The sequence below is a fragment of the Lichenostomus cassidix genome, chromosome 2, assembly GCF_008360975.1.
Source record: "Lichenostomus cassidix isolate B80296 chromosome 2, HeHo_3.0, whole genome shotgun sequence".
In the NCBI taxonomy this organism is placed as follows: Eukaryota; Metazoa; Chordata; class Aves; order Passeriformes; family Meliphagidae; genus Lichenostomus; species Lichenostomus cassidix.
This window is the reverse complement of record NC_139482.1, coordinates 15,594,911-15,622,652: the sequence shown is the minus strand read 5'-3', so window position 1 is coordinate 15,622,652 and position 27,742 is coordinate 15,594,911. Positions and strand designations below refer to the sequence as shown.

The window sequence follows — 27,742 nt, the reverse complement described above, 5'->3', positions numbered from 1 at the left end:
TGCATGTAAATTTTGAGAAAAATCTACAAGCCACATCAATGTCTTCACAAGTGCCATAAATTTATAACTGGTTCTTATAAAAGAGTTGCTGTACATGTCAGCTGCTAAACCACACAATTTTCATTTGCACAAAAAAAAGTAATTTTGAAAAGCTGGATGTTTTCTATCACAAAATTTTGTGAAGAAGATTATCTATTTCTCAGATATCTAAAACCTTACATCTCAGATATGGCAAGTCTCAGAGATAAACTGTGACTGAATTTATATTAAGGCATCATAGAGAAGTGTGCAAGCAGTTTTGACTGCCTCCTGCCTCCCCTCAAAGCAGTGAAAAATCACATTACAAATGTTGCATAGGGAGTGCAAAAGAACTCCCTAAACACATCCAACTGCAATTTAAGGTCTGGTTCTAAATGTTCCAAAATAGGCTCCCTGTTTCTGTAATAGTCTAGACCTTGCTTGTCCACATTCCTACCCTTCAGGTACACATAGATTTCAGACAAACCCCAGTTTGTCTGAAGTCCCTTAACCTAAACTTCCATATGTCTCTCTGTCTTTTCCTAGACAATAAATCTATTCCCATCTACATGAACCTCTCATTTGAGATCCTGCATCTTAGCCCCTGGCAGAATCTCCCTGTATCATTTCACTGTCTATTTGACTTTCTGCATTTCTAACCTGAGCCTTTCTTCCCCAAGAATGCTAATGACCTCCATGGGCCAAAAGATCAGGTGGGGATCCACTACTCCTGTCTCCAAGCCAATATACAATATACATGCATTTCTCTTATTGATAAATTTGAGCTTCCTGAGAAGGGAAAATAAACTGTGCCTGTTGTGTGGCAACACACTACATCCTTCTGGCTCAGGTCTGCCTGCACTGCAAAGAGGAAGCAGAAGTGATGGGCAGTAGGTCTTTTCCAGCCAACAACCACTGCAATGCAGTGAGAAGAAAGAGAGAAAAAACAAGAGGAGAAAGACAGAAAGAAATAATGGAAAAAGAAAAGGAAAGAGGCAAAGGCCAAAATGAATATTCCTGCACATTCTTGCCTCACTGGTCTGTTTGCCATCTTCACACAATGTAAGTCCACTACAGAGGGGCCTCCAGATACAGAAATGTTGCTTGAATGCACCAGTCTTCCAAAGGTCCTGCCAAAATTCAGCTGTGGAGCAGATCTGAATATACCCAGTACACCCTGCAGGTTTTGTACCTTTTCCTTGCCCAATTAATGAGATTTCATTGAGTCATATGACAGACATCCTCCCTTCCCAAACATCCTGTGCTGTGCAGTACCAGGGCACATGGGCACCTGGGAGCTGCTGTTCAAGGCCACACTCAGGGAACATCCTCCCTGGCTCCTGTGCAGTGCCAAAACTTTTCTCCAGTTCCTGGGCCTGGCATAGGACACAAACAGCTGGGAGACAGAGACAGCAGATTTGTCCACCTATAATTCCAAAGTAGAACAGAAACACAATGCTGTTCCGGAAATGAGGTCTTTTGCACTGGAGTAATTCCAAACATATATGAAATTAATTGATACTTTACATTATATGTAAGATTTTACTCTTTTCACTAGTGTACTCCTGAAATATAGCCAAAAGTAGAATGACTTTCCATGTAAGAAACTGAAGGACAAATTCTGTAACTGACATGGTACTGCAGAACTCTATTCATCCTCATTCTGGTGTAGATGTACGTATAAATCACACCCTCACAGGGATCCAAAATCAAACAGCACAAGGGCTTAAGGCATTAAAGATTTATTCTGGACATTGGCGTTATTCCTGGCGCAGTCACCAGCCTCAATTAATCTCTCAGCATCTCAGTTTTATCTTAAAACTGGCAATAGTCAGTGTTCAACAGTGGGCATCACAAAGCCCAGCTCTCACCTTTTTTTTTCTCCTTTTTTTTTCTCCAGGGAACAGCCCCAGCTCTGCCACAAAGAAGATTCTGCATTTCTACCAGATGTTCCCTGTTTCTCATAAAAGGGTAATTGAAGAAGATGATCCCTTCATTCTACTCCTGAAATTTTTCAGATGTAATATGCAGTCCTTCCTCCAGAAATCCAGTTCTTCAGAAGCACCAATTTAATAAATAATGTCAAATCTGAAGTAAGCTGGGTGAATCTCATTGTTACAAACATGAACAGAACACTTCATTCCAATTTTCTCTCTTCTGGCCCCAAAGGATGCCTAACACGAGGCCATGACCAAGCTCACTGATCTATCTTTGCTGCTCGTTGTTAATTCTATGGGGAGACATGGCAGGAACACACATGCTCCATCTCCTGCTTGCTTCACAGCCCTGGGAAGCTTGAAGGTAGGACAAAGAGCCAGACCACAGAAGCAGCTGCTTCCCAGCGGAACAATTCCAACATGGATACTCTTTCCCAGAAAGGAAGGGGAGTGGAGAAGGGCAAAAAGTCAGAAGGGAATTTCCCCACCGCTGGAATTTTCCCTCCATGAAGAGAAGTACAAGTACAGAGCCTGCAGGCACAAGTCACAGAATCTTGCAAGTTTGCTGTATACAAACAGCAACTGTCTTTGTAACATTTAATGACAATCTAACATTATATAAAAGCTAGGTAACTTTCAGGTTTTATGAAACTTTTCGTTTGCAAATTGATCTTTTATAGAGTCTTGCTGAATTGTGACTCACATTAACTTTAGCAGACATTTGAATTATTGCATCTACAAATTACTGTATTTTCTTGGTATCTCAAACATCTATTATTTAAGGAATTTTATACATTTTTTCAGATGTGCAAACCATACAAGCCCTCTAAAATTTGTGCTTCTATATAAATGTGCTTGTAGATACTTAAATAAAACAGTCATAAATTTATTTTCTCTTATGTTGCATGTGTCATGAACATTTGCCTACATGAACAACAAGAATGCCAAAAAATCTCCCAAGTCTGGCCAGAAGTGCAGTATTTATACTTGAATTAAAATGAATTCCATGTGCAAGCTGAAGTAGCACTCCATCAATAAAACATTTCAACCACTGTCTGTGGTATGGCACTGAGGCATCTTTTCTCAGCTTTATCTGACACTAGGGAGTTCTTGCTTTATGTAGCTAAGAATCAACACAGAACTATTTTAAGTATATCTTCAAATACTTTGTTTAATTTGTATCTAGCCTAATTATTGGAAGACTCAGGTGTGCATGAATACATAAACAAGTATGTATTTTAATTTTCACTACAATACTTCTCCATATTATGGGATTTTATATTATAAACTTCTTAATGGGTACTCACAATCCGATCAAAATGCTCCCCTGTCATTTCCTAGTTCTAAACTATTATGTAGTTTTGCTTGTTGACAGCTGGAACAAAAAATACTCATTTCCAAAGCAGAGGGGCATGAAAAATGTACTTTCCTATTTGCCATTCTCACTCTTCTTTCAGAATGGTTTCATGCAAGCATAGATATTCATTTCAATACTGATCTAGGTTCAACACTAAAATCTAAATATGATTATATGAAGGATCTAGAAAGGAAAGGGAATTTCAGAATTAAGTAACCAGAAGAGAAGAGCCTTGTAAGCAAAGAGGGTAGGACATAAATGGCCAATTAAAAGATTAGTGAAAATTCATCAACAGTAATGAGTTTCAAGCATCCTCTCCAAGAGGACCTTGGGACTTTACAAAAAAGTAACATGGTTGTTTCCCTGAGCTCTCAGAAAAGTACAACGAGTTGCTTCACAACACAGACAAAAGCAAGCTATTAGGAAACTGGAAGGTTTGAAAACATCTTGAACTGTAATTACATGCAAGTAATAAAAATGCTATAATGCAAAATGTATACATACTGTGTTCAGCATTAGGATTAGCTGAGCAAGTTACATGCTCAAAGTTATATTTGCAATAGCCAAAACAACAAAAATATAGAGGTCCAACCTGGGAAAGATAAATGTAGACAGGCTTGGATTATCCATATTTATCTGTGTCTCTTTGTCAGGTCCACTAGCAAGTCCCCACAGACATGAACCGAGAACAAGCAGTGTGAGTACTCTGAATATATTTTAAAAGACTGAGTTATTCTCCTACAATAGTTAAAAGCACTGTGAAGAGCCAAAACTTTGTGTATTCCTCACAAGTATTTAATTGTAGAATCACAGAAACATAAAGGTTTGAAAAAATCTTCAAGATCATGGAGTCCAACCTTTGACTGAGCACCACCATGTCAACTAAACCACAGTACCAACTGCCACATCCAGTCATTTCTTGAACACTTCCAAGGATAGTAACTCCACCACTTCCCTGCCCGTTCTAAAGCTTTACAACCCTTTTAGTGAAAAATTCTTCCTGATGTCCAGCCTGAACCTGCCCTGGCACAGCTTGAGGCCATGTCTTCTTGTCCTGTCTCTGGTTTCCTGGGAGAACAGGCTGAATCCCACCTGGTTACAACCTCCTTTAAAGTAGTTGGAGAGCGTGATAAGATCACCCCTGAGGCTCCTTTTCCCCGGGCTAAACAAGCCCAGCTCCCTCAGCTGCTCCTCATATGACTTACTCTTTCTGCTGTACCAAAAGCCAACACCATCATTTTATCAGTCGGATGTGTATACTCTGTAGTTGTACTCAAAAAAATAAATAAGCCAGCGCTTTTATTAGCAACTTAACAGAACATAAATTCCAGTACAAACTTGTAAAGGAACTTCTCCTGAGGGAAAAACATAATTAGAGTTTTCCAGAATAGTGAAGGGTTGTTGGGTTTTTGATCTGTTTCAGACATATTCAGAATTCTAACTATCTGTATTTATAGGTTCCAAAAGATTTTCAACAAGTCTGTGTAAAAACCATTTTTTGGTTTGTTTTAGAAGATGCCTGTTTATCATACATTTTCTTGTCCACTAAAGCATCTATCCAGACACAAGACCATGTTAAAATTATTTCAGACATGCATTAATCATAGTTGATGAAAGACTTCAGGCAACTATTCAGTTTTAATAAAAACTCTTGAAAGTTATTATCCACATAAAGAAATCTCTTGGAAAGTTTCATACAAAAAGCAAAACAGAAACCCAATAATTAATAAAGAGATTATGCCATCTTACGTTTTAAATAACACTGAACAGATGGTTTAATCTAAAGGGATATATAAGCCAAAAATAGCAGATTAAAAAGAAAGTGCGTGATAGGAAAGTACATAGTTCCAGGATTTGAAAATACTACATTGCAGGGCTATACTAAAGTATAAGGAAAGTGGAAAGGATGAGGAACTGGTCTGATATCCTCAAACATAACTTTTTTATTTTTTATACAATTTATCAATGCTTACTTACTTTCACGTATTTTGCAAGTTTCTGAACTGCCCAATATTCTGGCGACAAATCGGTGTTTGCTTCCTGATGACGTACAGGCTGTTCATCTTCCCCACTCTCTGAGGAACTTTCACCAACATCCTCAAGGCTGTTTGATATTTTGCGAAAAATAAATAAACAGAATCACCAATTTCAAATGATTATAAACTAATATGGACAAGCACATTTTAAACAGGTATGACAACACTGCCTGAGAAAGGAAATAGAAAAATACAATTGACTTTGCCAAATGGTAAGTATAGCGATAATTACTGTAGATAGGGAAAACAAAAATAAAAATATTGAAGGAAAAAGAAATTAGTAACCCATACCATTTTGAAGTCTGCTGAATTTTAACAGTTTTAGATTTGCCACTGGCTTTCCTTTTTGTAGTCACAGGTACAGTACCACATTTCCCTTTTTCTTCAGAGTCTTTTTTTGAAGCCTCGTCACCACCAGATTCGGGTTTATTTAAAAAAAATAGAACACAGAAATTATTTTTTCCAGAATATTCTTCAGCATAATGTGATTCAGAAAACTCCTGATTGTCCATGCATTAACAATTTCAGATGGATGAACAGTTCAATGAATGACTCTTGCTGCTTTTTGAACTTACATAAACAAACGAATTTGCTATCTTCTGGCAAAGAATTCAAGTGCTTAGCTATGTGGTGTATGAAGATGTCTCTCCCTTTGTTCTGAACTGATTTCATGGGGTCATTTTCATTTCATGCCCTTTATTTTTGTTCTAGAACAGACAGTTACTATCTGTTCCCTATTTACCATCCCCAAACGTGATTTTCTGTATATTTCTTCTCCCCTAGGCACCTTATTTCCAGGCAGTTTTGGTCTGCCTAGTTCTTCCACACACAGAGATATTCCATTGCTTTGATCATACTGAATACAACATATAATGCTTTCCTCGTATTCCAGAAAAACTCTTAGTCCTAGCTGGCCACAACCTCTGGTGCTTATTTGTCCCTAAATGACCATGTTTGTTGTGAAAGTAATGTCTTTTTGAGTCTGGGCTGGTCACTATCACAGTCATGAGGAAAAAAAAGAAGAATATTATTATTACAGTCAATTTCACTACATCTAGATTTTAACAATGACTGTGGAAAAAGGTTAGCTCTTGCTCTGGAAAGCCAATTTTTTTTTTTAATTGATAACCATAAGTCACATCCAAAATCTCTTAAAATGTTTCTTGCAACTTGTTAAATTGGCAGACTTAAGAAAGATACTATTTTTTGTAGGATGACATTGAAAAGCTTTTCTTCAGATATTCTCCTTCCTCCACTAACACAAAATCAGGAAACATGAAACCAAAACAGAGTTCTGATTTCAGAAGATAAATCAAATAATATCCAATATTTGTATTCTCTAATTTGGGTGTTCAAAACTTTGAGATAATCTCATTAGTGAATATCATTGCCAAACAGAGCTAGAGAAGTGGCTCATATAATAAGAAATCATTAAAAAGTGGTAGGAATAAGCAAGAGTCATTCTGATTTTCCATCCTGGACTTCTTTTACCTCCCTCAGAAAATGTGGTTTAGAGTAGGTTTTCTACTCTGTCTTGCTTTAAAAGGCATTTTAACCCAAAAATATGATGATATATCAGTCCTGGAAAACCAGTACCACAGATGATTGCAAGTCTCCTTCCCTGCCTTGCTGTGGAAATGACATAATAACATAAAAGTTGTCGCATGACAGAAAAAACCTGAGAACTCTCTTTGGTCACCCAAACTCCCTCCTTGGAAATTAACATGTGCTAAGCTTTGTTTTATTCCTCCTAACTTAAAACAATAATGGAAACCTACAACATGCAGCCCAATCATTAGCACAGTTTAGAGAGATCTATAGGAAAATTCAATTTTAAAGATAACTACTTATCCGTTGGAAGCAGAAAATCCAGTACTCTTCCACTTCATACATGGTTTTAACCTCTGGTCCTTCCCTGGTGAAGAACTTTTGTTTTTCTCACATGCATTTTTTTCTGTAAAATCATTAAAGCTCTGGGATTGGCCAGAAACCTCAGCAGTAGCACCTTCTGCATGCTGATAATTCTTCTCGGGTTCTGGTTCTTTAAAAAACCTATATTCCTAATAAAAGGAGACATGGTTTGTCACTCATATTGCTATATGAATAATGAATATTAAAACAGTAACTTATAAGCATAATTCTAGGACTCTGTGCTTAAAAATTGTATGCATTAAATGTAGAGTTAGATTCTAAGCACAAAATTATATCGCCTTTTAAAGAACAAAACATTAATTTGGAAAGTAGTAGTTATTGTGTAAATTGAAGTTTTTTAAGTAAATGAAGTTGATAAATTTGGAACTTCCTGGATATTCTTCAATATTTGGTGTTGTTTGATTTCTAATTTGTCAAAAGCCTGTGACACATGCACTTTTATAGAACTTAGGTCCAAAAGAGTTTTAAGATTCAGAATTGCAAAGTCAGCCATTCTGCTTTCAATGGATCATTTACATAAAAACTATTTCCCTGCATAAAGGATTTACAAAAAAATTCCCACAAAAAAGTAATGAACATAAAACTGAAAATAGGCTATCATAAACTCCTAGACTTCAGTTCCAAGTAATTTAATTTGATATAGTTTAGAATTAATATAAACACATTCCATTTAATTTTTTTCATCTTCTGTCTCTCAGGACAAAACATTGCTGCACAAGTCACATACAAGAATGGAGCAGAGTGGCACCGACCAATTCTTCAGCTGTCAGTGTCTAGTACCATGGCTGATCAATAATATACAGAAGAGAAAGGACTCTTGTCAGCTCTCATTCTCTATTGGAACACATTCAATTTTCACAGGAAAGTCAACATATGATAGTTACTTATTATTATTATTGTTATTGCAGCTGTCACTAGCAGATAGGTGAAGACATTTCTTTATGAGGCTGATTCAAGGCAGTTTTAAGGAGACTGTCACAGTAGGGTCTGTTTTCAACTGGTCCCTGATGAGAATCGGCTGTTGAAGCCTTGCCAACTCAAGTGTCTAATTCCAAACTAACTCATGCTAATTCTCTCATTCTGAAAATGTACTCTAGACAAGACAATTTAGCACATGATAAACTAGATAAATCAGAGGGGAATTGGTGCTGTAGCTTGATCAGTTAAGCACACTTTAAAAAGTATGTTTGCTACAGCACTATATGCCAACACAGCAATTCTGAACATTAGCTTAAGGAAGGCCAGGCAGATATTATAAAAGTTAATTGGTTTTGCAATATATGTGCATGTAATGAGCTTTTTGAAGCCCTCCTCTCCTCAGAAAATAAATCAAAACTGTTTCCACTCATATTTTACTTAATTTAGGCAAACTTGGAAATACAGATTTCCTCTGCATTTTATAGTTCTAGAGCAGAGATTTTCCCTCAGGTATAAAAGCTCTGCAGCTCTACAGTATTAATTTGCTTAAATTCTAGTTTTAGAAAGTAGAATGTACTAAACCAGCTCTTCAGCAAGGCAAGATGATACAAAATTTCTAAACCATTAAAAAGTATAATGTATACTCTTCTGCATAAACTTCTTTACACAGCCAGGGAACACCAAGGGTTTGATTTATATTAAAAGTAAAGGAAAACATAATAAATTCTATTTATTTGCTCTTATTGAATAAGTGTACACATTTCTTCAATAGTTACAATATCTTTTTAAGGGCAGAAAACTAGTAAATAAAGGCACATTTGCTCTATTGTCAATAGTAACATTAATCTATGGTAACATTTAAGAGTAGAAATGAAAAAAAAATATTACCATATTTTACCTTTCATGAGCATCAAATGAAGCCAAATCACTGCAAATACATTAAACCAAAGTCTAAAAACATTCATATGTTGTCCTATCTATGAACTGTAAACCAATATGCAAGTATAACATTTAAAAAATACTTGCCTATGAGATAAATTTAAAAATTTGGAATTTACCACCCTTTCAAACAGAACAACTCACAACTCCACTACTGTTAATATAAGTTACTGTATTTATGTGTACAACTTGGAATGCTCTTTTCTTTCAAAACTGTCAAATATGTGTATCTCAAAAAAAAATTATATCAGCCCTACATCCCAGAAAACCAGAAGTAAAGGATAAGAAATTTTCCCTGTTAATAACTTCCTTCTTGCAATAATTAAAATTGTATATAAATAACCACAATAAAGCTCTTGACAGGTTTTGGCCTGTAATGAATTTTACCACCAAGTTAAACTGTTAAAGCAATACTAGAAATCTATTAAAAATAGTTTTATCAGGAACAATGAAACAACTAAAACGGTATTGGTACTGTGTGATTCCAGCTACTATAGAGCTCTAAATAAAAGCCAAAACACTTGCATTTTACAGTGTCTGAAACGAGACATAGTGTGTAAGCTAGATGCTTAACTTTCAGCTCTGATATTTAAATCAGGCAGTTCTCATAAGAAAAGTTGCGCAATTATTTATGTTTGGGTTATAAGGAATGAAAATAAAAATTTAAGTGGTTTGGATCACAGAAAAATACTGTCATAAAAAGCTGACCTTTTCCATACACATATTTTCCTGTTCTAACATTTCCACTGCTCCATAAAGAACAGAAGAGAGGCAAAACATTTCATGCAAAATTAGAAGCTGACCTCACATGTTGGATCAAACCCCACCAAAAAGTATGATAGGACAATACATGAAATAGTGTATTATTTGCAATTTACAAAAGAAACATATTTATTAGAAAGTGAAACAAATAATTTTAAAAGCACTCCAGTCTTTAAAAGTCTTCATTTAACCATAGATTTATCTTTGATAAAGAACAGAAATGTTCAGCCAGGTTAACAACGTAATTCTTACCAATGTACATTTGCACAAAGAAGTGCACCCAATATCAATAAATACATACCTGTTTAGCCATATTTTCTGCAAATCTAGGTGATTTTGTCCTTAAAAATGTGACTATGTCTTTATATAGCTCACTTTTCCTTTCATAGTCAATATCTTTACCCTTCTGCTCACCCTTTAAAAAAAAAAACATTTTAAATTGTTAATAGTTGTGCCTTACACAGGCAATTTAATCTGCATCATAAAATAGTGCAAAAGAGCACCAAGGTCATATTGTAATAAATTAGATAAAGTCTCATGCCCAGCAGAGTTGACCCAACTTCAAAAATGTTTCATAAAGACACATGGATCATCTCCATGGACCCCAACAGATGATGAAGATCTTACACAGAAATTTGCAGGCAATAACCATCAGTTAATTGTAGCTTGTGCTGCTGCACTGAAAAGAATTTATGGCTTATGGCAAACAATCAAGTAAATATGAGCTTCCTGTGCAGTATGGCAGATGTCTAAAAGGCACAGAAAATAACTTGACCTGAGCTTCACATATTAAAAATGTGCCAAGTCAAAATTTCCCTGGATTTTTGAACTCTTAGGAAATCAATTTGTGGAGTTATGCCTGACAGACATCAGCCTGCCTTCAAAATGAATGTAAAAGCTCTGGTCACCATTTAACGCATGTAAGGGTCTAAATAAAACCCATCTGAGAGGAAAAAGTTAATCAAAATGAAAAGGAGAAAAGAGAGAAGTAATTTCTAAAAAGCTTCTGCTGAAAGAAGCAGGAACTGCTTATCATTTATAAAAAGACCAAAGCAAGCTCTACTAGCTCCACATAATAATAGCACACCTCAGATCAAGATCAATGAGACACTAGAGAGGCACTGAGTCCCAAAGTACCGTTAAATAGGAATAGTGTGAACAACTGTTACTTAAAGACTAATCAAACAGTGCTAGCAAAGAGTGCACAATACACTCCTAGTATGAAACTTACAGAAAAAGCACTTAAAACATAAAAAAACTAGAAAAAATAAGAAAACTAGCATACATTTATTACTATGGCTTCCCCTTCTGTACCAAAACACTAGCTCTGCAGGTCTTACAGCCCCAATAAAACTACCCTAAACATGACTGAGATTTGATTTTAGCACATAAAAATATTCATTACTCAATGGTATCCTTTACTATTACTTACTCCATTTAAAAATACTCCTGCTGTGCTGCAAGTGATACAGAAAGGATCAGTGTCATGTGGTTTGATGACTAAATAACAAATTTCTCCATGCACTTGTCTCCAGGGAGGAGCTCGGCATCCATTAGAGAACATGTAATCTGTAATCAATTAGCATTAGTGTTTTTATCCAGTTTAAAAATATTTTAATAGTTATGCTTGATGATTAATATTGCACGTATGCAAATCAATTTCCAAAAACATTACCTTACTCTTAAGAATTCATACTGTTAAGTATTAATCACACGAAACTCTGTAACCCGTGGCCCAATCCAACCAAGAACTTTAACTATGCTTAGCACTTTTCAGGATCAGGGATTCATTTCTCTTCCTCTACTTCCATTGAAGATATTCATATATCTGGGAGATTATTTCTGTATGTAAAGGCTGAGGAACACCACTGCTTATTGAAAAATACTTTTTATTTTACTTTATAACTTTAAGATAGAAATAAACACTTCAAATATAGTATTGAAATAAATTCCAAAAATTTCACATAGAAATCAAATACTTTAACAAAGGTCTATGTAAATGTGAGATAGGATTAGATTTGCACCTGATGTATATTCCAGTGATTCCAGTACAGTATGTTCTCCTTTCCCAGAGAAATTCTTGAGAAGATTCACTTCATTATTTACAGCAGCTGGATTTAGTCTTACATCTCTGCAATTAATAGAAAATGATCCAGTATGTATTAATTGAAAAATATGTACTGAGAGTATTGAAGAGAATATTACACAATTCTTTTCCTTTATATTGAGTCTTAATAGAAGCAATAAAAACATGAAAATGGGTTATATTCCATCTTCTTAATTTTATTTATACGTTAGTGAAATTTTAGTTCCATACCTAATGTAAGTCCTTGTAAATATGCAACATTCTCAATATAATACTTAATACACTTCCATGAAGAAATAAACAGTTCCTTGAAAATATTTAACTATGACTTTGTTGTTTGTACAAATGACTTCAATTTGCTAACAAAATGCAAAACATGTGCAATAAAAACCCCACACTTGTGGGCACACACTTGCATATCCACACCTACAGAAGAATTTTCAGGAAAAAATAGGGTTTCATTACCTTAGTGAACAGTGAAAGTTATTTCAAAAAATTTCTTTGTTACACCAAAAACACATGTTGTGGGTTGAAACCAATCTGACTTAACAATAAAACAAAAAAATGCACTAGCTGAGATGCTTAGCTTCTATTTGAAATGCACTTACTGTGAAATTTGTTTCAAAGAACTATTAAGCAGTTGCAAATCCAGCTGATGAAGAAGAAGAGCGATTTTCATTTTCAATTCTGTTTCAATATCAGATTCTTTTTTCACTTTGTCAAATAAATGCAAGATGGACTTATCTTCTCCTTCCACAGTCCCATATTCAGGGCCAAGAATTTTCACTATAGGATCTCTGTTAGCTGTAAATGTGAAACAGAATCATGTAATGTGCTACTATGTTTTAAATTATCAGATAAAACAATTTTTTTATTTCAATTGCTCACTGATTTTGAGGCTATTAATTTACAATAGAAAGTTTATAATGTGCATAGCTATTCATCAAACATTACTGTATGATGTACTCTTTCATATCCCTCTACTGTAATTTGAAATGTACTTTGAAGAATATGAAAACATTAAGAAAAAAAAGAATTTTTTTCTTAACAAATTAATTGTTTTTCAAAGCAAAGATTAAGATTCATTCAGACAAGAGGTGAATATTAAATAGTTCCCTTTATCAATAGTCCCCCAATCCAAAAATATGCCTGGCTGATTTCCAAAACAGGAAATCAATGGGCTTAACTCACTGAAAATTGATCATTTTGGAAATACGATTTAGTGTTAAAGAACATCTTTAAGCTTTTCTAGCAGCATTCCCAATGGCCCCATTACTTCCTCAGCTATGCCAGCTGTTCCTCTTGGTAAACAGTGACATAACTGCATATCAATGTGTTTCACAAAACCCTTTTGCTCTGTTCCTGCAAATGAAGTCCCATGAATCTGTGAATGGCTCTGAATGATACACTGTTCATATTATTTTTCCCTAATATTCATGGTGATCAGTGACAGGATCCATGATGAAATGGCTCTGAAGCTTGATCCACTGTGAGCATTTATACTTTATTAATGTAGATGCAATTTCTATTAATATTACCAAAGAGTATCGTTGATTTCTTCTACCTCCAGGTAGGAGAAGGATACCCAGTTTAGCATACCAAGAGTCTAGTCAGTTTGAAAACTCAGGACTTGAAGATGACACAGTGGAAGTACTCATACTTGCATTTTAAAGCAGTTGTGAGAAGGAATCTGGAAGTGCTCACAGTGAACCATGTACAGGTAAGAATGCGTTAAGCATATTTTTTTTACTTTGGCTGTCTTTAAAGGATGTAACATTTCAAAGGAGTCATTAACTACAAACATGGGATAACTGTTATTAGCCTCAAATAAAACATTATTTTTTTCCAAATCTTAAGCCTATTATCTATTGCAATAGCTGTATATATATACATATATACTCGGTATACATGAATTTGTATATGAGATTCAACAGTTTTATGTTAACTTTATTCCAGATTTTTGTATAAATAAAAGAAGAAATAGAAACTCCATTACATTCTGGATCAGCACTTTTAGCCACCTTCATGAATTAACACCTTCTCACATACTTAAAATGAAGGCATATCTACCCTCCTGAACATTCCATGAACATGAATTGAAGAAGAAGACATATACTTCTCAAGAAAGAAGAGAGAAAAAAAAAAAAAGAAAGAAAACCTTCAAGGCATGCCTGTGCTTCCTTTAAGTTTTTTTCCTTAGCAATTCGTAGCAAACGGGACAGCTGGTCAAAACTGCGAACTTTGAGAGTCGATGCCGAGAGGGTAAGCAATGGTTGGCCATCTTTACCTTTGGCTGCAGACTGAACAGCTGCTTCACTAGAAAAATTAAATTATACATTTTTAAAATAAGAACTTTAATTGAGAAAAATCTTGAATGTTATTCAAGCATCACATGATAAAATATATACAATCTCTTTAAACTGTGTTTCAGAAGATTTCCAAGGTAAACTAGTTTATTCACAGCACATCAGCAGGTGGATAGGCCCAAAGAAGACTGTGACTCCACACTGGGGATGCCACACTGGAGAAGGCTCCTGGAAGGACCCATGGACCTATGGAGAAAGGAGACCATGCTGGAGCAGGTTTGCTGGCAGGACTTGGGACCCTGAGAGACATCCACACTGGAGCAGCTTGTTCCTGATGGACTGCACCCCATGGAAGGGATCCACACTGGAGACCTGAAGCATTTGGGAAGGACTCACATTGGAGAAATTCATAAAGGACTGTCCTGTGGGAAGGACTCCATGCTGGAGCAGAAGAATGTGAGGAGGAAGAAACATCAGAGAAAAACATGTAAAAAACTGACCTCTACCCTCATGCCCTGTCCCTTTGTGCCACTCAGGGGTGTGGAAGTAGAGAAAATCAGGAGTGAAGTTGAGCTTGGGAAGAGGTAGGTGCCGGAGGAAGGTGGAAGGTTTTTAAGATTTGTGTTTATTTCTCATTACCTTACTCTGACTTTTGATTGGCAGTAAATTGAATTAATTTCTGTGACTCAAGTCAGGTTTGCTGATGACAGTAACTGGTCAGTGATCTCTTCCTGTCCTTATCTCAACCCATGGGCCTTTCACTGTACTTTTCTCCCCTGTCCAGTGTAGGAGGAGCAGCTCAGTGGACACCTGGCAACCAGCCAAGGCCAACCCACCACACAGGAGCAACTCCCAAATACAAAGAAAAACGATACAGTTAATCACTGTTAGACACATGTTGTAAAACATCTCAGGAACAGACAAGAGCAAGTTGTATAGATCACTAGCTAAACAGGTCTGCTGAATCACAAACAGGACAGAATTGTCTTAAACTCTCAGAAAGCAAGTTTTTACACTCAACGAATTTTACTTCAAAATTTTCAATACATATGAACAAAACTCTCAGCAACTTCAGCCTCTTAAATACACTAAGGTTTTCTTAATGGTAAATGCGGGCAATTTTGCTTCATAATTCACCTTCTGCATTTGAAAACACAGTGCAATTCAGACTTACTTGATCTCATAACCCTCTCGAAACGCTGAAGAGTCCAACTGCGTTTTCCACTCAAGCGGCTCTCTGAAGACAAACGCTGCTTCCTGAGGATACTTATTGCTGAAGTCCTCTGCAAACTTAATAATTTGATTTAAAAGGGATTCGTTCAAAGGGGTGATTTCAAGTGTCCCAGTTCCAGAGCCAGCAGCAGTCCACTGAGCCGCTCTCGTCAATGCCACTCCCATGGTCTTGGTCAGTGTCACCGGAGCCCACCTTGGCGACGAGACCCTGTCACAGAATGACCAAACGAAGCTCTCAAATGGTTGCATACGCTGTGGCTGCTATGAAATAAACCTATCTAGGAACGATTACATGCTTTTAACTCATTTCAATCCCTGAAGAAGGGGAGGAGGACTTGATGAAGCCCACTCGCAAATTTTAAAGGAATTGGGAAATCAGGTGCAAACACTGATTATTTCATCTTAATTCCTGGCGCTATTAGAAATTCTGGCAGCCGACAGCACAAGGCCTCTGTTGCGGCTGTAACACAAGGATACTGTTGTTAAACCCCCCTGGGGACTGACACGACCCCCATGGCCCCCGGCAGTTTCCCTGAACGGCGGAGACAGAGGCGTCAGCCCCGCTGAGCAGCGCGGGGAGGCCGAGGGCCGCCGGCGGAGGTGCGCCATGCCCGGGGCGGCCTGGGCCGTGTGGGGAGCGCGGGGCAGCGGCTGGGGGGCAGCGGCGGTGCCGGAGCCGAGAGCCCAGAGCAGGGAGCCCGGGGGTCATAGGGAGCCCGCCCCACGTTCGGCCCTCACCTCGCCCCGGGACACAGCGGAGCCCGGGGGTCACAGGGAGCCCGCCCGATGTTCTGCTCTCACTCGCCCCGGGCCCGGCGCGCAGCGTCCCGCCATGGCCGGCGGCGTTGCCGTGGGGACGGGCCGGGCCGGCGTTACCGGGACAGCAGAGCCGCCGCGGCCCGGCGACAGTGCTCAGAGGAGGAGAAAGGGAGCGACATTTGAACCCTTAGAGCAGGCTGCACGCTTCTGGCGAGGAGTTAAATAATGCAGGAACTAGAGTTACCGTGCACCAGAGGTTAAAGGCAGACCGCCGAGTGGTTTTTAGCTTGAATTTTAGCCGGTACAGCTTATACCTTTCCCTGGCTGTCAGCGGTTACAGGGAAACAGCTTTTATTAATAAAGGTTAAGATTGACCACTTCTAGTTCTTGAGGCAGTGTGACAGATCGTGCTTGAAATGCTTTATTGTTAAAGAAAATGTAAAGTGTAATTAGCGTTTCTTGAAAGAAGGAAAGGCAATGGGTATGGGCAGTGCCAGTGAATGAAGTCCTTTCACTAACTGAGGACACCACGGCACTGTACACACACAAATAGACAGCCCCAAACAAAGAATGGACATTTATACAGTTCTCCCATTCCTATTATCAATCCATATGTTGTTGAATGAGCCATCACTCTGGATAAATTTTTGTTAGGAAGTTCCTACTGAACTCATCGTCTCATCTCCCTTACCACCGAGCCAACAAGAACTATATTCCCTGACTTCCCTTCCCACTTGTAAATTACCTCTTCAGTTCTTTGTGTCCATCAAAACACCTATCAGATGATAAAAATTGGACTTAGATTTGACCTAGGAAGTAATGGCTGTCTGCTGAACACTGATGTTAGGAAGCTATGGTCAGCATTCCAGTGTATGTGTCCTTCTGAAGGCACACGAAAATAATCCTTTCAACAACAGTCCAGCAGAAGTACCCCACTTCCAACCCATAGAGTCAACATAGCCAAGGGTTATTTTACCGAGAACTCAGCTGGGTAAGAAGCCTCTCATAATGAGGAAGGCCATGGAATGTATGTGGGGTGTATCTCAAAGAATAAAAGTAATTAATACACTTTTCTTCACGGAGATGATTGTCCATACTACATTTTTACTTACTGAAACTTTCAAGCAGTAACTATGTATACGTACATGTAGTCTGCACAGTAATGGTTTAAGAATAGCATTAGCTTTGCTTGTTTCACTTGCTTCACTTAGAGAAGATAGAAAATTACTAATTTCATTAGGTGAAACTGAAAGACCATTTTTTAGTTAAAAGCCTGATTAAGACAATGGATTTTTATTTTCTGTGTGTAATACTATATATGAATGCATTTCCAGAAGGGATTAAATCTCTTCATTTTACTGAAGTAATGACTCTTATAAAATTGATTTTGAGGGCAGAAGGTGCAAGAAACAAAATGTGAAAGGGAATAAAAGTATCCCTGCCATGGGTGGTGGGGAGTGAAGACAGTGAGTTTTCACACAGAGCTGAGTATTTTAAGCAAGAAGTCGGTGGAGTAAGAAATAGAATTCCTAAATGAGATCACTCTGTTCCACTGAACAGCAAGAAGAAAAGCTATTTCAATGGCAAAGATAAATGGGATGGTGTGCCCTCAAAGGCTATGCATCTCCACGGGCCATAAAAGGAGCTTTGGTAACTAGCTTAGGCTTAGTTACCAGTGGAACTTTCTGTGAGAACAGGTAAGTCGAAAAATGAAAAAGCAGAATATATCCTGCAAGCCAGCAGGGAGGAATGCTGCTGGGATCTTGTATTAGTAGCAATGCCTCTGGATGCTCAAGAGTCAGAGGTTTTCCACTTTTTTCTTTGTGGCTGGCAAATGTACAGTTTGTAGCATAGCAGTACTCCTAGGAAGACTGCTCTAACTCCTCTGAAGGCTAGAAACCACCATGTTTAATTTATAACCTCAGTTTGTATGACTAGTTTGTGTGTATTTTTTCTTGTACAAACGTTGGTCCTTTACCTTATTTTCAACAGCTACTTTTCTTCCACAGATTTTACTCACATTTTCTGAGTTAGAATATTTTCTCTATATTTTGGCCCCCATCCTCTTCCTTTTTCCAAAGCAGTTTTTGAATCTGATATTAAATTTGAAACATATTTCACAGAGAGTTGTAGTCTTGCAAATAATTAATTGATATGAACAATTTCTGTTCCTGCTTGTAGTCTGTGCTCTGTAGTTTTTTGCATGCTTCCAGACATGTATCAGCTGTAGCATGTCATCACTGCAGTTACTGCATTGGTATTTGAGCTCTGCATGATCCCCTTGTTTGCCTTCGGGCATATCTTGCTGGATGACAAGGAATCTTGCTTCCTTACATCAGCTATCACTAAAGAATAAGTACTTAGTCACTCCCTCACTTAGGTAGTACAAGAGTATAAATGGATGTCGTGGAAGAAAATTTTGCCTGAAAGCTAAAGTGTTAAGTAAAGTAATCAGTTAGAGAAATATAAAAGTACTCTCTTGGTGCCCCAAAATCAGTGTGCACAAAAATTCCAGGCTATAAAGCTGTAATGTGTTGTCAAAACCGGCTTTCTTAGGAACTGGGTCCACCCAGAGATGGCATTTGCACCACGTTTAGCTAATTCTGTAAACTAGTAGTAGTACGGTTATGTACAAGTGATTTTTTTTCTCTGTTATTTTTATATTTCAAATGTAAAAGACATTCTATAAAACAGTAGGTGAGATGTTTGCCAGTTACAAAAGATGAGATCATTTGTTACTGGCACAAAGAAATGGGGAATATGAAGAATTTGTTAACATGGAGAGTAAGGCAATTGGAAATTTTTTTACAGTTTCAAAGTTGCAGCCAGAATGTGCAAGCAATTCTTCATGTATATTTTTCCTCACATTATTATAGAAGAGGGTGTAAATTATTGCTGTTGAAGCAGAACAGTAACACCCACTATAAAAAAAATTTTAGAGGCTTACATAAAATAAAAAAGGTCAATCATACCGGCTGCTCCTTCTGTTAAACAGCAGTTTAGCTGATCAGCTTCATGGTCAGTTTGTCAGACAAGTTGAGAATCAGCAGGAAAAAAAAAAGGCAATTTCCTTTTAGTCTTCATTAGCTTGCCTTTCTTGCAAAATTTACCTATTTTTGGCATTCACAAAACAAAACAAAGTCCTACCATTTTGTTGTAAAAGCTTTAACAAGAGAAATAAAAAAATCCATTTGTGCTGCTTTTATTTCATTTTGTATCAGCGCAAATGCACCATTTAGGTGCCTGGAGTTGTTAACAAACATTTTTATGCATCTTGATTTCTGGTAATCTATTGTTGTTTGTTGTGTTGTGGGTTTTTTGTGTGTTTGGGTTTTTTTTTTAATTGGGGAGTAGTGCTATGTAGAAAGGCAGGGTTTCAGCCTAAGAGGTGATGTACATGAGAATGGAAAACGAAGCAGAAGATGTGATGAATCTGTTGATTTCTTTAGCAAGATTTTACATAAAACAATGTTTACAGCTTAATCTTTAGAAAGAAAAGGACTACTGATTTTTCACCCAGTCTCTTGATTTCTGTATTGTGAACTCCTACTTACATCTTGTTTTCTGAATAATTATGTGCTTCAAAAAATGCCAGATTATTTGCAGTGAGGATTTTTATGGCTTGGACATTGTGCAATACACTCTCGTGGGCCTAGAAATTAAGAAACAGAAAAGACTACTTTTCAAGTGGGACTCTGTGCAAGGGGAAGAGGTGTGCAAGGGTGTGCATGTGTGTCTGGCAAAGTGAAAGTTACTCAAAAATCTTCAAAGAAAATAAAGAACAATATTTTGGTTAATGAGTGATGGATTGACAATATCTGTGCAGTTATTTCCTGAACAATGACAATAACAGAGATTCTGCTGTTCTGTTTTAGAAATGGCTTCCATATGGGATTCTTGTTTTACAGTCCAAGGCTGAATGTCATTTAATAAGTTTCTATCAGTAAAAAATATTATATTTCAGAATATTTACTGTGTTACTAGACTTCCTTCTATTTGTATATGGCCATTTATTCCATTTTGTTAATTTCCCTTGACTACTATCCAGGATTTTTGAATATGTTTTAGTATAATTTGAAAGAAATAATTAGTCTGATGTAATAAGTAGATGCCTGCAACTGTGTCATAATAATACTTGGAATAATAGGTTAGAAGACTGTAATTTTGAAAGATGCAGTAAATTTATTCATTGGGTTTTTTGTAGCATCAGAAAAAAAAGCAGGTCAGGTTGTCAGGGGTCTTAAGATGGTGGGATTTTGTGTCAGTGAAACTTAGGCTATTTTTCCTGGGTTTGTAATGTTTAAGAGGGAAATAATTACATTTAAAGATTTTACTTTTTAATTCCTACATTGTCTTTTTGCATCTTCAACCTCAGTTCCCTCTACGTAATATTTTCCCTTGAAATGTCTTTAAAGAAAAAAAAACACCAAAAAAATCCCTGCATGCATAATAACACTGAAAGAGAAAGCTTTGGAGAAAGCTATTCTGAAGTAGATTTATCTAAGTATATTAGTAAATTTTGAATTTTTTTAAACTGCTGACTTTTACAGGAGGAGTCACCAAAGTATTGACTCAATGAGCCACTTTGATTTGTTCCTGTACTGGTACAACCCTTACACACAGAAAGCACTAATGGCTAATTCTCTTTATTTTTACATTTGATTCTTCCCTGCATTAAAAAAAAAACATATTTTGCCTGTTTTTTTCCAGAGAGAAAGAATATTTATGCATTTTGATATTTTGATAAAATGCTTTTTCTAGAACTAGTTAATTGTTCTGACATTAATAGTTTAGCACTTCAATCAATGGAAACTACATAATGTCTTTTAAATCTTGCCCATTGGTGAGTTGAATTGGCTTTATGAGTGGATTATAACTACAAAGTTAATACAGTTTCTCTGCAGCATTCTGAAGGGTATAGCAGCCTTTTAAGGCTTCAGTGTAAATCAGATCAGGTGTTTTAATTTATATTCTAAAAATGAACAGAATTTTAGCAGTGATAATTTTCTCTGAACTAGTAGAGATTCAATCAAAACAAAACAAAAGCAAATCAAACCAAGGATATGTACCCAAAATAGTGTGTGCCAAATGCAATGTACTAAGTAGTAACTCTGCAAATTACTGTAAGTTAGGTGTATCCAGAAGCACTGTGCACCTTTGCAATTTAGAAAGGAATTTGACTTTCCGGTGAATAAAAATACAAACTGAGAATTCTTTTTAAATGTATGCAGAAAAAATGCTAGTTAGATTTCTTAGTTATAGGTTTAGTTTGTGGAGCCAGGTATTTGCAATAATTTGATATTAAAAGCAATACTGCAGTGTGTCTTGTACTGTATTGAGGACAGTGTTTTTACCTCTCAAACATAAACCCTTTGCAAGTGAATGCTACTGACGTGCTCAAATGCCTTTTGCTTTCTTAGTAGTTTCTATAAATTGCTTCCATTTTCAAGAGAAAAAAGAGAGAAAGGATTGGGCTGTTTGTTTTGTGGTGGGAGTGTGAAAAGGAGATTGTTTTAAAATTAGAAATAGAATGTCATAAGTAGTCTCCAGTTATGAATTTCTTTTCCTAGAGGAAAAATGAGAAGTATTGGTGGAAAGTATTTTGGACTGTAATGTAGTGATATTAATCGGGAGAGAGAGTGTGACTGTTTCTTGAAGAGCAGATTCTCACAAGATGTGCGAATACAAACGTGAGAAAGACACTACATAGTTAGAGAGAAGGTTAAAACACTTTTAAGTTATTCAGCTCCCACTTATTACTGTGGTAGCCCCATTTCATTCCTTAGGTAATCACCAATAGTAATTCTGGATAATTCCCTGCATAGTTTTTAGAAAACTAACATTTAAAAAAAAAAAAGTCTGTATCATTTTTCCCCTGTTATATAATCAGAAAGAAAGCCAAGACTGACATCAGGGCGTTTTCGCTTTTTTGTAGGTCATTTCAAGGCAGAAATTTAAGCACCTTGGAGCAATCACTGGTTTTGAAGAGACTGCTTCTATCATTTATGGTGGTACAGTAATATTATATGGGAAAATGTGAAATTGTGAGAGGAGTGGAGATCAGAATGAAGCCAAATCGCTACAGGGTTTGAGCAGCAATTGGCTGTAAAATTAATATGGAGCAACAGTTGGATGTTGCAAGGTTGAGCATTAATCCAGTGCCTGGTAGAAAAATAATATATTTATCTAAATTTGTTCTTCACAGTGATTGCACTGTGCGAGCTATTAAACAAAGCAAAATAAAAAAAAAACAATTCTAAGTCCACAGAAGATGTCTGATGAATCTGACATCTTCACTCAACTTGGATGAAAATGAAGTCCTGTGTGGATGAGAACAGGGATTATAGCTCCAGTCCAAATCCTTTTACAGCAGAACTTCAATTTGGGGAGGAAAGTTGCCTTTTTATCAAAATTATTTTTATTGAGAGAAGCAGAAATGCGTGTTGCATATACATGTCTTCTTGCATAGTGTACATTCTGATACAGTTAATTCAGCCAATTTTCTGGTATTGTTCTCAAGATCTGTGCCATGGATATTAGAGTCCTCCATATGGGTACATTTTTCCTCTGATTTTTTCCATTTCTCTTTCTGGTAATAACTGTATACATTCAAGTATTTTAATTTAAATTTAGGGTCATTAAGGTTCTTCTAGAGAATCTGGAGCTCTGCCACAGTTAGGTAGTTAGTTATTTTACTGTAGAAGGAGTTGCATGTAGCTGTTACGTCTTTATATTTTAGCTCAAGCAGAGATAGAGATTTAAACTATCTAGTTTTTAAAACTTGTTTTTCTATCCAATTTATGCATAAATTAAAATGTCAGATTATTACAAGAGCTGTTGATTTTCAGCCAGCCTTCAACTTTGGGGGCTGAAGAAGGCCACTTTTTCAAAATTCATGTATATGTGCTCTGTTTGGATTTGTGAAGAATAACATTGAATAGTTTGAACATCATTTTTTCCTGGAATATCAAGTTAGCATGTATTGCTTTGGTATTGAAAAGGTTGCTGATTATGATGCCAAAAGACTGTCTTATTAGGAAGTTTGAAATAATTTCTGAGAGATGAAAAGAGATTCTGTCCCTACTGGAAAATTGTACATGGCAAGACTTTGGTAAGTACACCCATTGTCATTGATGGATTTCTGTCATTGATTTCATGGGAGGAAAGATTTGGTCTATCAACCCTACTGTCAGAAAACAGGTGGTAAAACTTTGTAAAAAAAAATCTAGGTCCTGTGACATTCTAAAACATACTTTAGGTATATTAATGACCCTTTTTTCTGAGATTTCAATGTGAAAGGTTTGTGATTTGTTAGGATTTTGGTAATGCCTTTTATGCTGGAAATAGGAATGCCAGGGGTCAGAAGAAATTAGGCTCAAGAGACTGAATAAATCTACTACAATGAGCAATCTACTACCAATTGCTACTGCTGTCAATAAATAAGTAAAATAAATAATAAAAGCATATTTGAGCATGGCAAGCCTAAACTGATGTGCTTTAGTGATTCATTTATAGTGGTGTTGTAGTCTTTTAATGTTCTGGTTCAGTAATACCACTGAATTTTAAGCAGTGACATTTAAGAATTAAAAACATTTTATGCCATTAAAATGAGTAAGTGCAGAATAAAATTTGAGGATCTGAATCTGCACATTTTTATACAAGCAGACTTTTGCATCTGCTCCTAGCTGTGCTATACTGTAGTGTAAGTCTGACGTAGAAGTCGGTGCCAAAGCTGGCTCATGGACTGGGAGCAGGGTAGCCTATTTGTGCAGTGCTTTGTCAAAGCTAATTTACTTTGCTAAAAACCAGGGTAAATTAGACAGTGTGCAGCATTAAGCAATGTGGTTAAACTGCTTCCAGCTACCCAAGCTGGCTCCTTTTGAGCTGCTCTGGGTATCTCTCCACAGCACCGTGTTGTGCAGCATTGATATGCCCTGACTAAAACTGATGTGTGTGAAATTTTATTCATGTAAGGAAGGATTGAGGAATCATACCCATCCTTTCTTCTGCAGAAATTCAGTCCTCAGATACAGGCAGAATGTACAACTTAAGCATGTTTTCAAATAACTACAGTATAACTGTCATTCCATTTGACCTCAGAAATGTGATTCTCTGGGTAAACACAGAAAATGGAGGCACCACAACTGATTGTAATTAAATATAAATAGCTAAGCACAGATCTGTGGTATAAATAGATGTGTTACGGCTGACAGTTAAAGTTTGAGTTCAGTTTACGTGTGAGCCTTTGCATTACTCATGTAAATCAATGTTCTCACTTACAAGAGAAACCTCATAATTTACCACTACCCATAAAGTAGCCTCACTGTAATCAATAGTGATTCCTATATGGAATTACTGTGCAGAGCAACCTTTCTTCCATCCATATCCTCAGTATGATTACTGTATGGTTTGGCACCACGACAGAAAAATATTCAGTGAGCTCAGTAGTTTTCTGCGTGGAAGGACTTAGTTGTTCTAATTCAGTACAAAAATTCCGTTTGGTTTAAAGTAAGCAAAACTGGAATTAAATACTCCACATGGGGAATGATTGAGTAGAATCTTCAGGGGGGGAAATTGTTTGCAATCTCACTCTATTGAGACTTTACAATTAAACCCAGCTTTATTTTATTCTCTACAGAAGTAGAATACAGTAATTAAAATACTTGATGTTGTCTGCTATACTGATAACAGTAAAGGATGATCAGGTGATTTTTTTCATGTCCACTTTTGGTGATAATTATATATGCTGTATTTGAGACTGAGAGCAGACCATACTCAAATGAATTTCAAAACATTTTACAGCTTTCTGATTCTGTGAACATGCTGCACTGTACACACAGACATGCTGTGCTCATCTCTTGAGTCTGCCAAACAGGAATGGTGAGTGTAGAGGGGTTTCAGAACCCCTCCACTTCTCTTAGTAGCCTGGGGTGGATGTGGGGTTCTGAGGCACTCTCCCAGGGCTCCTCATGGAGCCCCAATCCCTGTCCAGTGGGATATCCTTGTATAAAACAGGCTGAAGCTTTGCACAGTCAGGCAGGGACTCTGAAGCATGAAGGAACCCAGGTCCTCTGTAACTCACCACTTTACTGGACAACTCCACAAGGTCATGGGCAATTGCCAAGTACCTGTGAGCCCAGGACAGGAGTGAGATCCATCCTGGAAGCACCCAGTGGTGTCAGTCAGTGGTAGGTGGGCTCCAGGCACCTGGATTGAAGCGAACACCTCAAGGAACCTAGTCCAGACTTGTCTTTTAGTGGGGTAAAAAGAAGCTGCAGGTAGAAATTGAGAGCTCGATGTACTCACAGAAACCTGAGCTTTGACACTTTAGCAGACTGACAGGACCAAAACAATGGCGCCAAGTGAATTCAGGTTTTACAGTCAGTAAAGCAGAGGTTTCTGAATCAGTTTTACGGATTTGGATTGCCTGAATTCCACTTTTGGTGCCTTGTGTACATCCTGAGTGTATGAGCCGTATTCCAACAAAAATATAGGTTACATCTCAAATGAACAAAATGTAGAAAATAGCTGGGTTTCCATTGTAGTATGCGTTTGTGATTACTGAAGTTTAAAAAATCTGTATTTTTCTAGTCACATATGTAAATAACACCCCTGGTGGAATGGAGCATACCTCTTCCAGTTACATAAAACAGGCACTTCCAAATGTATTGTTTTAAAAATCTGTGATTAATCAGTGGGGGAATAGAAGGGTTTTCTAATAAAATATGGTAAAATAAATAGCACTTCTAAAAAACCAATTGTCCTCGTCACTGGATTACAACATCAAGGAATGACAATATCTAAGCTGACAAAACTATACTACAGAAATCTGTGAAGTTATATGCTTTCCTCTTCTCATTGTTCCCTTTCACATATGCTTTCGCCTGTCTTGATATAAGGATGGCTTACATACAAAAGGCTATACATTTTTTCACGTAATCTGTGATGTATAAGATCCACAATACACAAACCATCATATTTTATTTTGTCTGTGAGCAGAAGAGTAACTGCACTTCTAGAAGTATCTTCCCATAAATTGTCCTGATGTCTTTTTCAACTTTTACCAGCAGAACAGTGCAGTATTTTTATTCCTTTTAGTGGTACTGTTAAGCTTTTGTTTCACATCTTAAGACTGTGGGGAAACACAGAAGTTACTGAGTCTCGAACTTTGTATATAGCCAGTAAAAGCATACATGTATTCACAATATTTCTTTAATAGGGACTTCTTCAGTGACTGCTCAGTGATGCAATAACATGTACATTTAAAAAGATAAAGAAGAAAAACAGATAAGGCCAGACAAGTGCTAAACACTAACTTTACTATTTCCCAGTTTAGCAGATGTGTCTTAAACTCAGCAATTGCTCACCAATACTGCACTTGTATTTAGCTAGAAATTTGCTATTCTTATTTTAGGCACAGGAAGGGACAAGTTTAAGAAGGACAAGCCCTTTCAAGCTGTTCCTCAAACACGAAAATTGAATGCATCAAGATTTATCTTTGTAATCCCTTCCTCCACTTTGCTTGCCTGCCTCATTGGGATGCAGGGTGCCTGGTTTCTCAGTGTTCAGCACAGCACAGCTCCCACTGCCTACAGTTTGCAGTGTCACTTCTACAAATTACACTCCTCCATAGCAAGCACCACGAAAAACACAGTTAACAAGCACATGTGCAAAGAGACTCGTATCACACAGGAAATCTGTGGCAAAGGCAGGGATACGACTCTGTTCCCCAGAGCTGCACTCATGCCTTAATCATGAAAACATGTTCTCTGCAGTTGTCTGCTTCATTCACTCTGTCCTTCCAACAGCTGCAACAAAGTACAGGTTGTACAGAGCACAGTCAGTTTTACTACACCGTGATTCCTCCTCCAGCGTGGGTCCTTTCTGTGCGCTACACAACACAGGAGAGCCATGGAAAACTGCCTTTGCTCAAAGGAATCACACACAGCTCCCTCTGCCTCGCCACTCACATAATCTACCAGAGCCTTTGTCGTTTTGTCTGCCTCCTCTACCACCAGGAGAGGTGGGTGCATGGGAGTGATGGGATTCCTGATCCAATTCCTGCGCGTAATCAGGCCCGATTGCAGCTGCAGCGCGCGGCAGGATCAGGGAAAACTGTTTTGAACGCCAGTAGCCCCAGGGCTGGAGCATGCCCAGATGTTTCACGGAATGGCTCTGGCAGACCAGTCCCACACAGGTGTTTATTGGCTTGAAGTAAAAGTCAGGAATACCAGGAATAATTCATCCACCACTTGGCTCTTCGAACAGAACAGGAACGAGCACAACGTGCAAATCTAAACGGCAGATAACGGCAGCTCTTAACTGACACACACACTCGCTTTACCCACCGAGCTGCTTGCGGGATGAACTTTTTATTTTCCTGGAATGAACTCATTGGAGTTATGAAAACTGATTATGCATATTGTTGAAGGCACGCAGCCAAGCAACTGTACAACTCT

The 27,742-nt window shown here is 37.3% G+C and overlaps 1 protein-coding gene across 1 annotated transcript in view; it reads right to left on the bottom strand.

Moving 5' to 3' along the window:
* The window catches only part of ODAD2 (outer dynein arm docking complex subunit 2), a 73,488-nt gene extending 57,084 nt beyond the window's left edge, over positions 1 to 16,404 (bottom strand). The window contains 10 exon segments of the mRNA XM_085050451.1: positions 5,290 to 5,416; positions 5,640 to 5,752; positions 7,193 to 7,408; positions 10,201 to 10,314; positions 11,332 to 11,468; positions 11,924 to 12,030; positions 12,594 to 12,789; positions 14,144 to 14,301; positions 15,466 to 15,732; positions 16,263 to 16,404. Of these exon segments, the coding sequence (XP_084906577.1) occupies positions 5,290 to 5,416; positions 5,640 to 5,752; positions 7,193 to 7,408; positions 10,201 to 10,314; positions 11,332 to 11,468; positions 11,924 to 12,030; positions 12,594 to 12,789; positions 14,144 to 14,301; positions 15,466 to 15,689 (1,392 nt within the window). The 5' untranslated portion in view covers positions 15,690 to 15,732; positions 16,263 to 16,404.
* Positions 16,405 to 27,742: the final 11,338 nt, after the last annotated feature.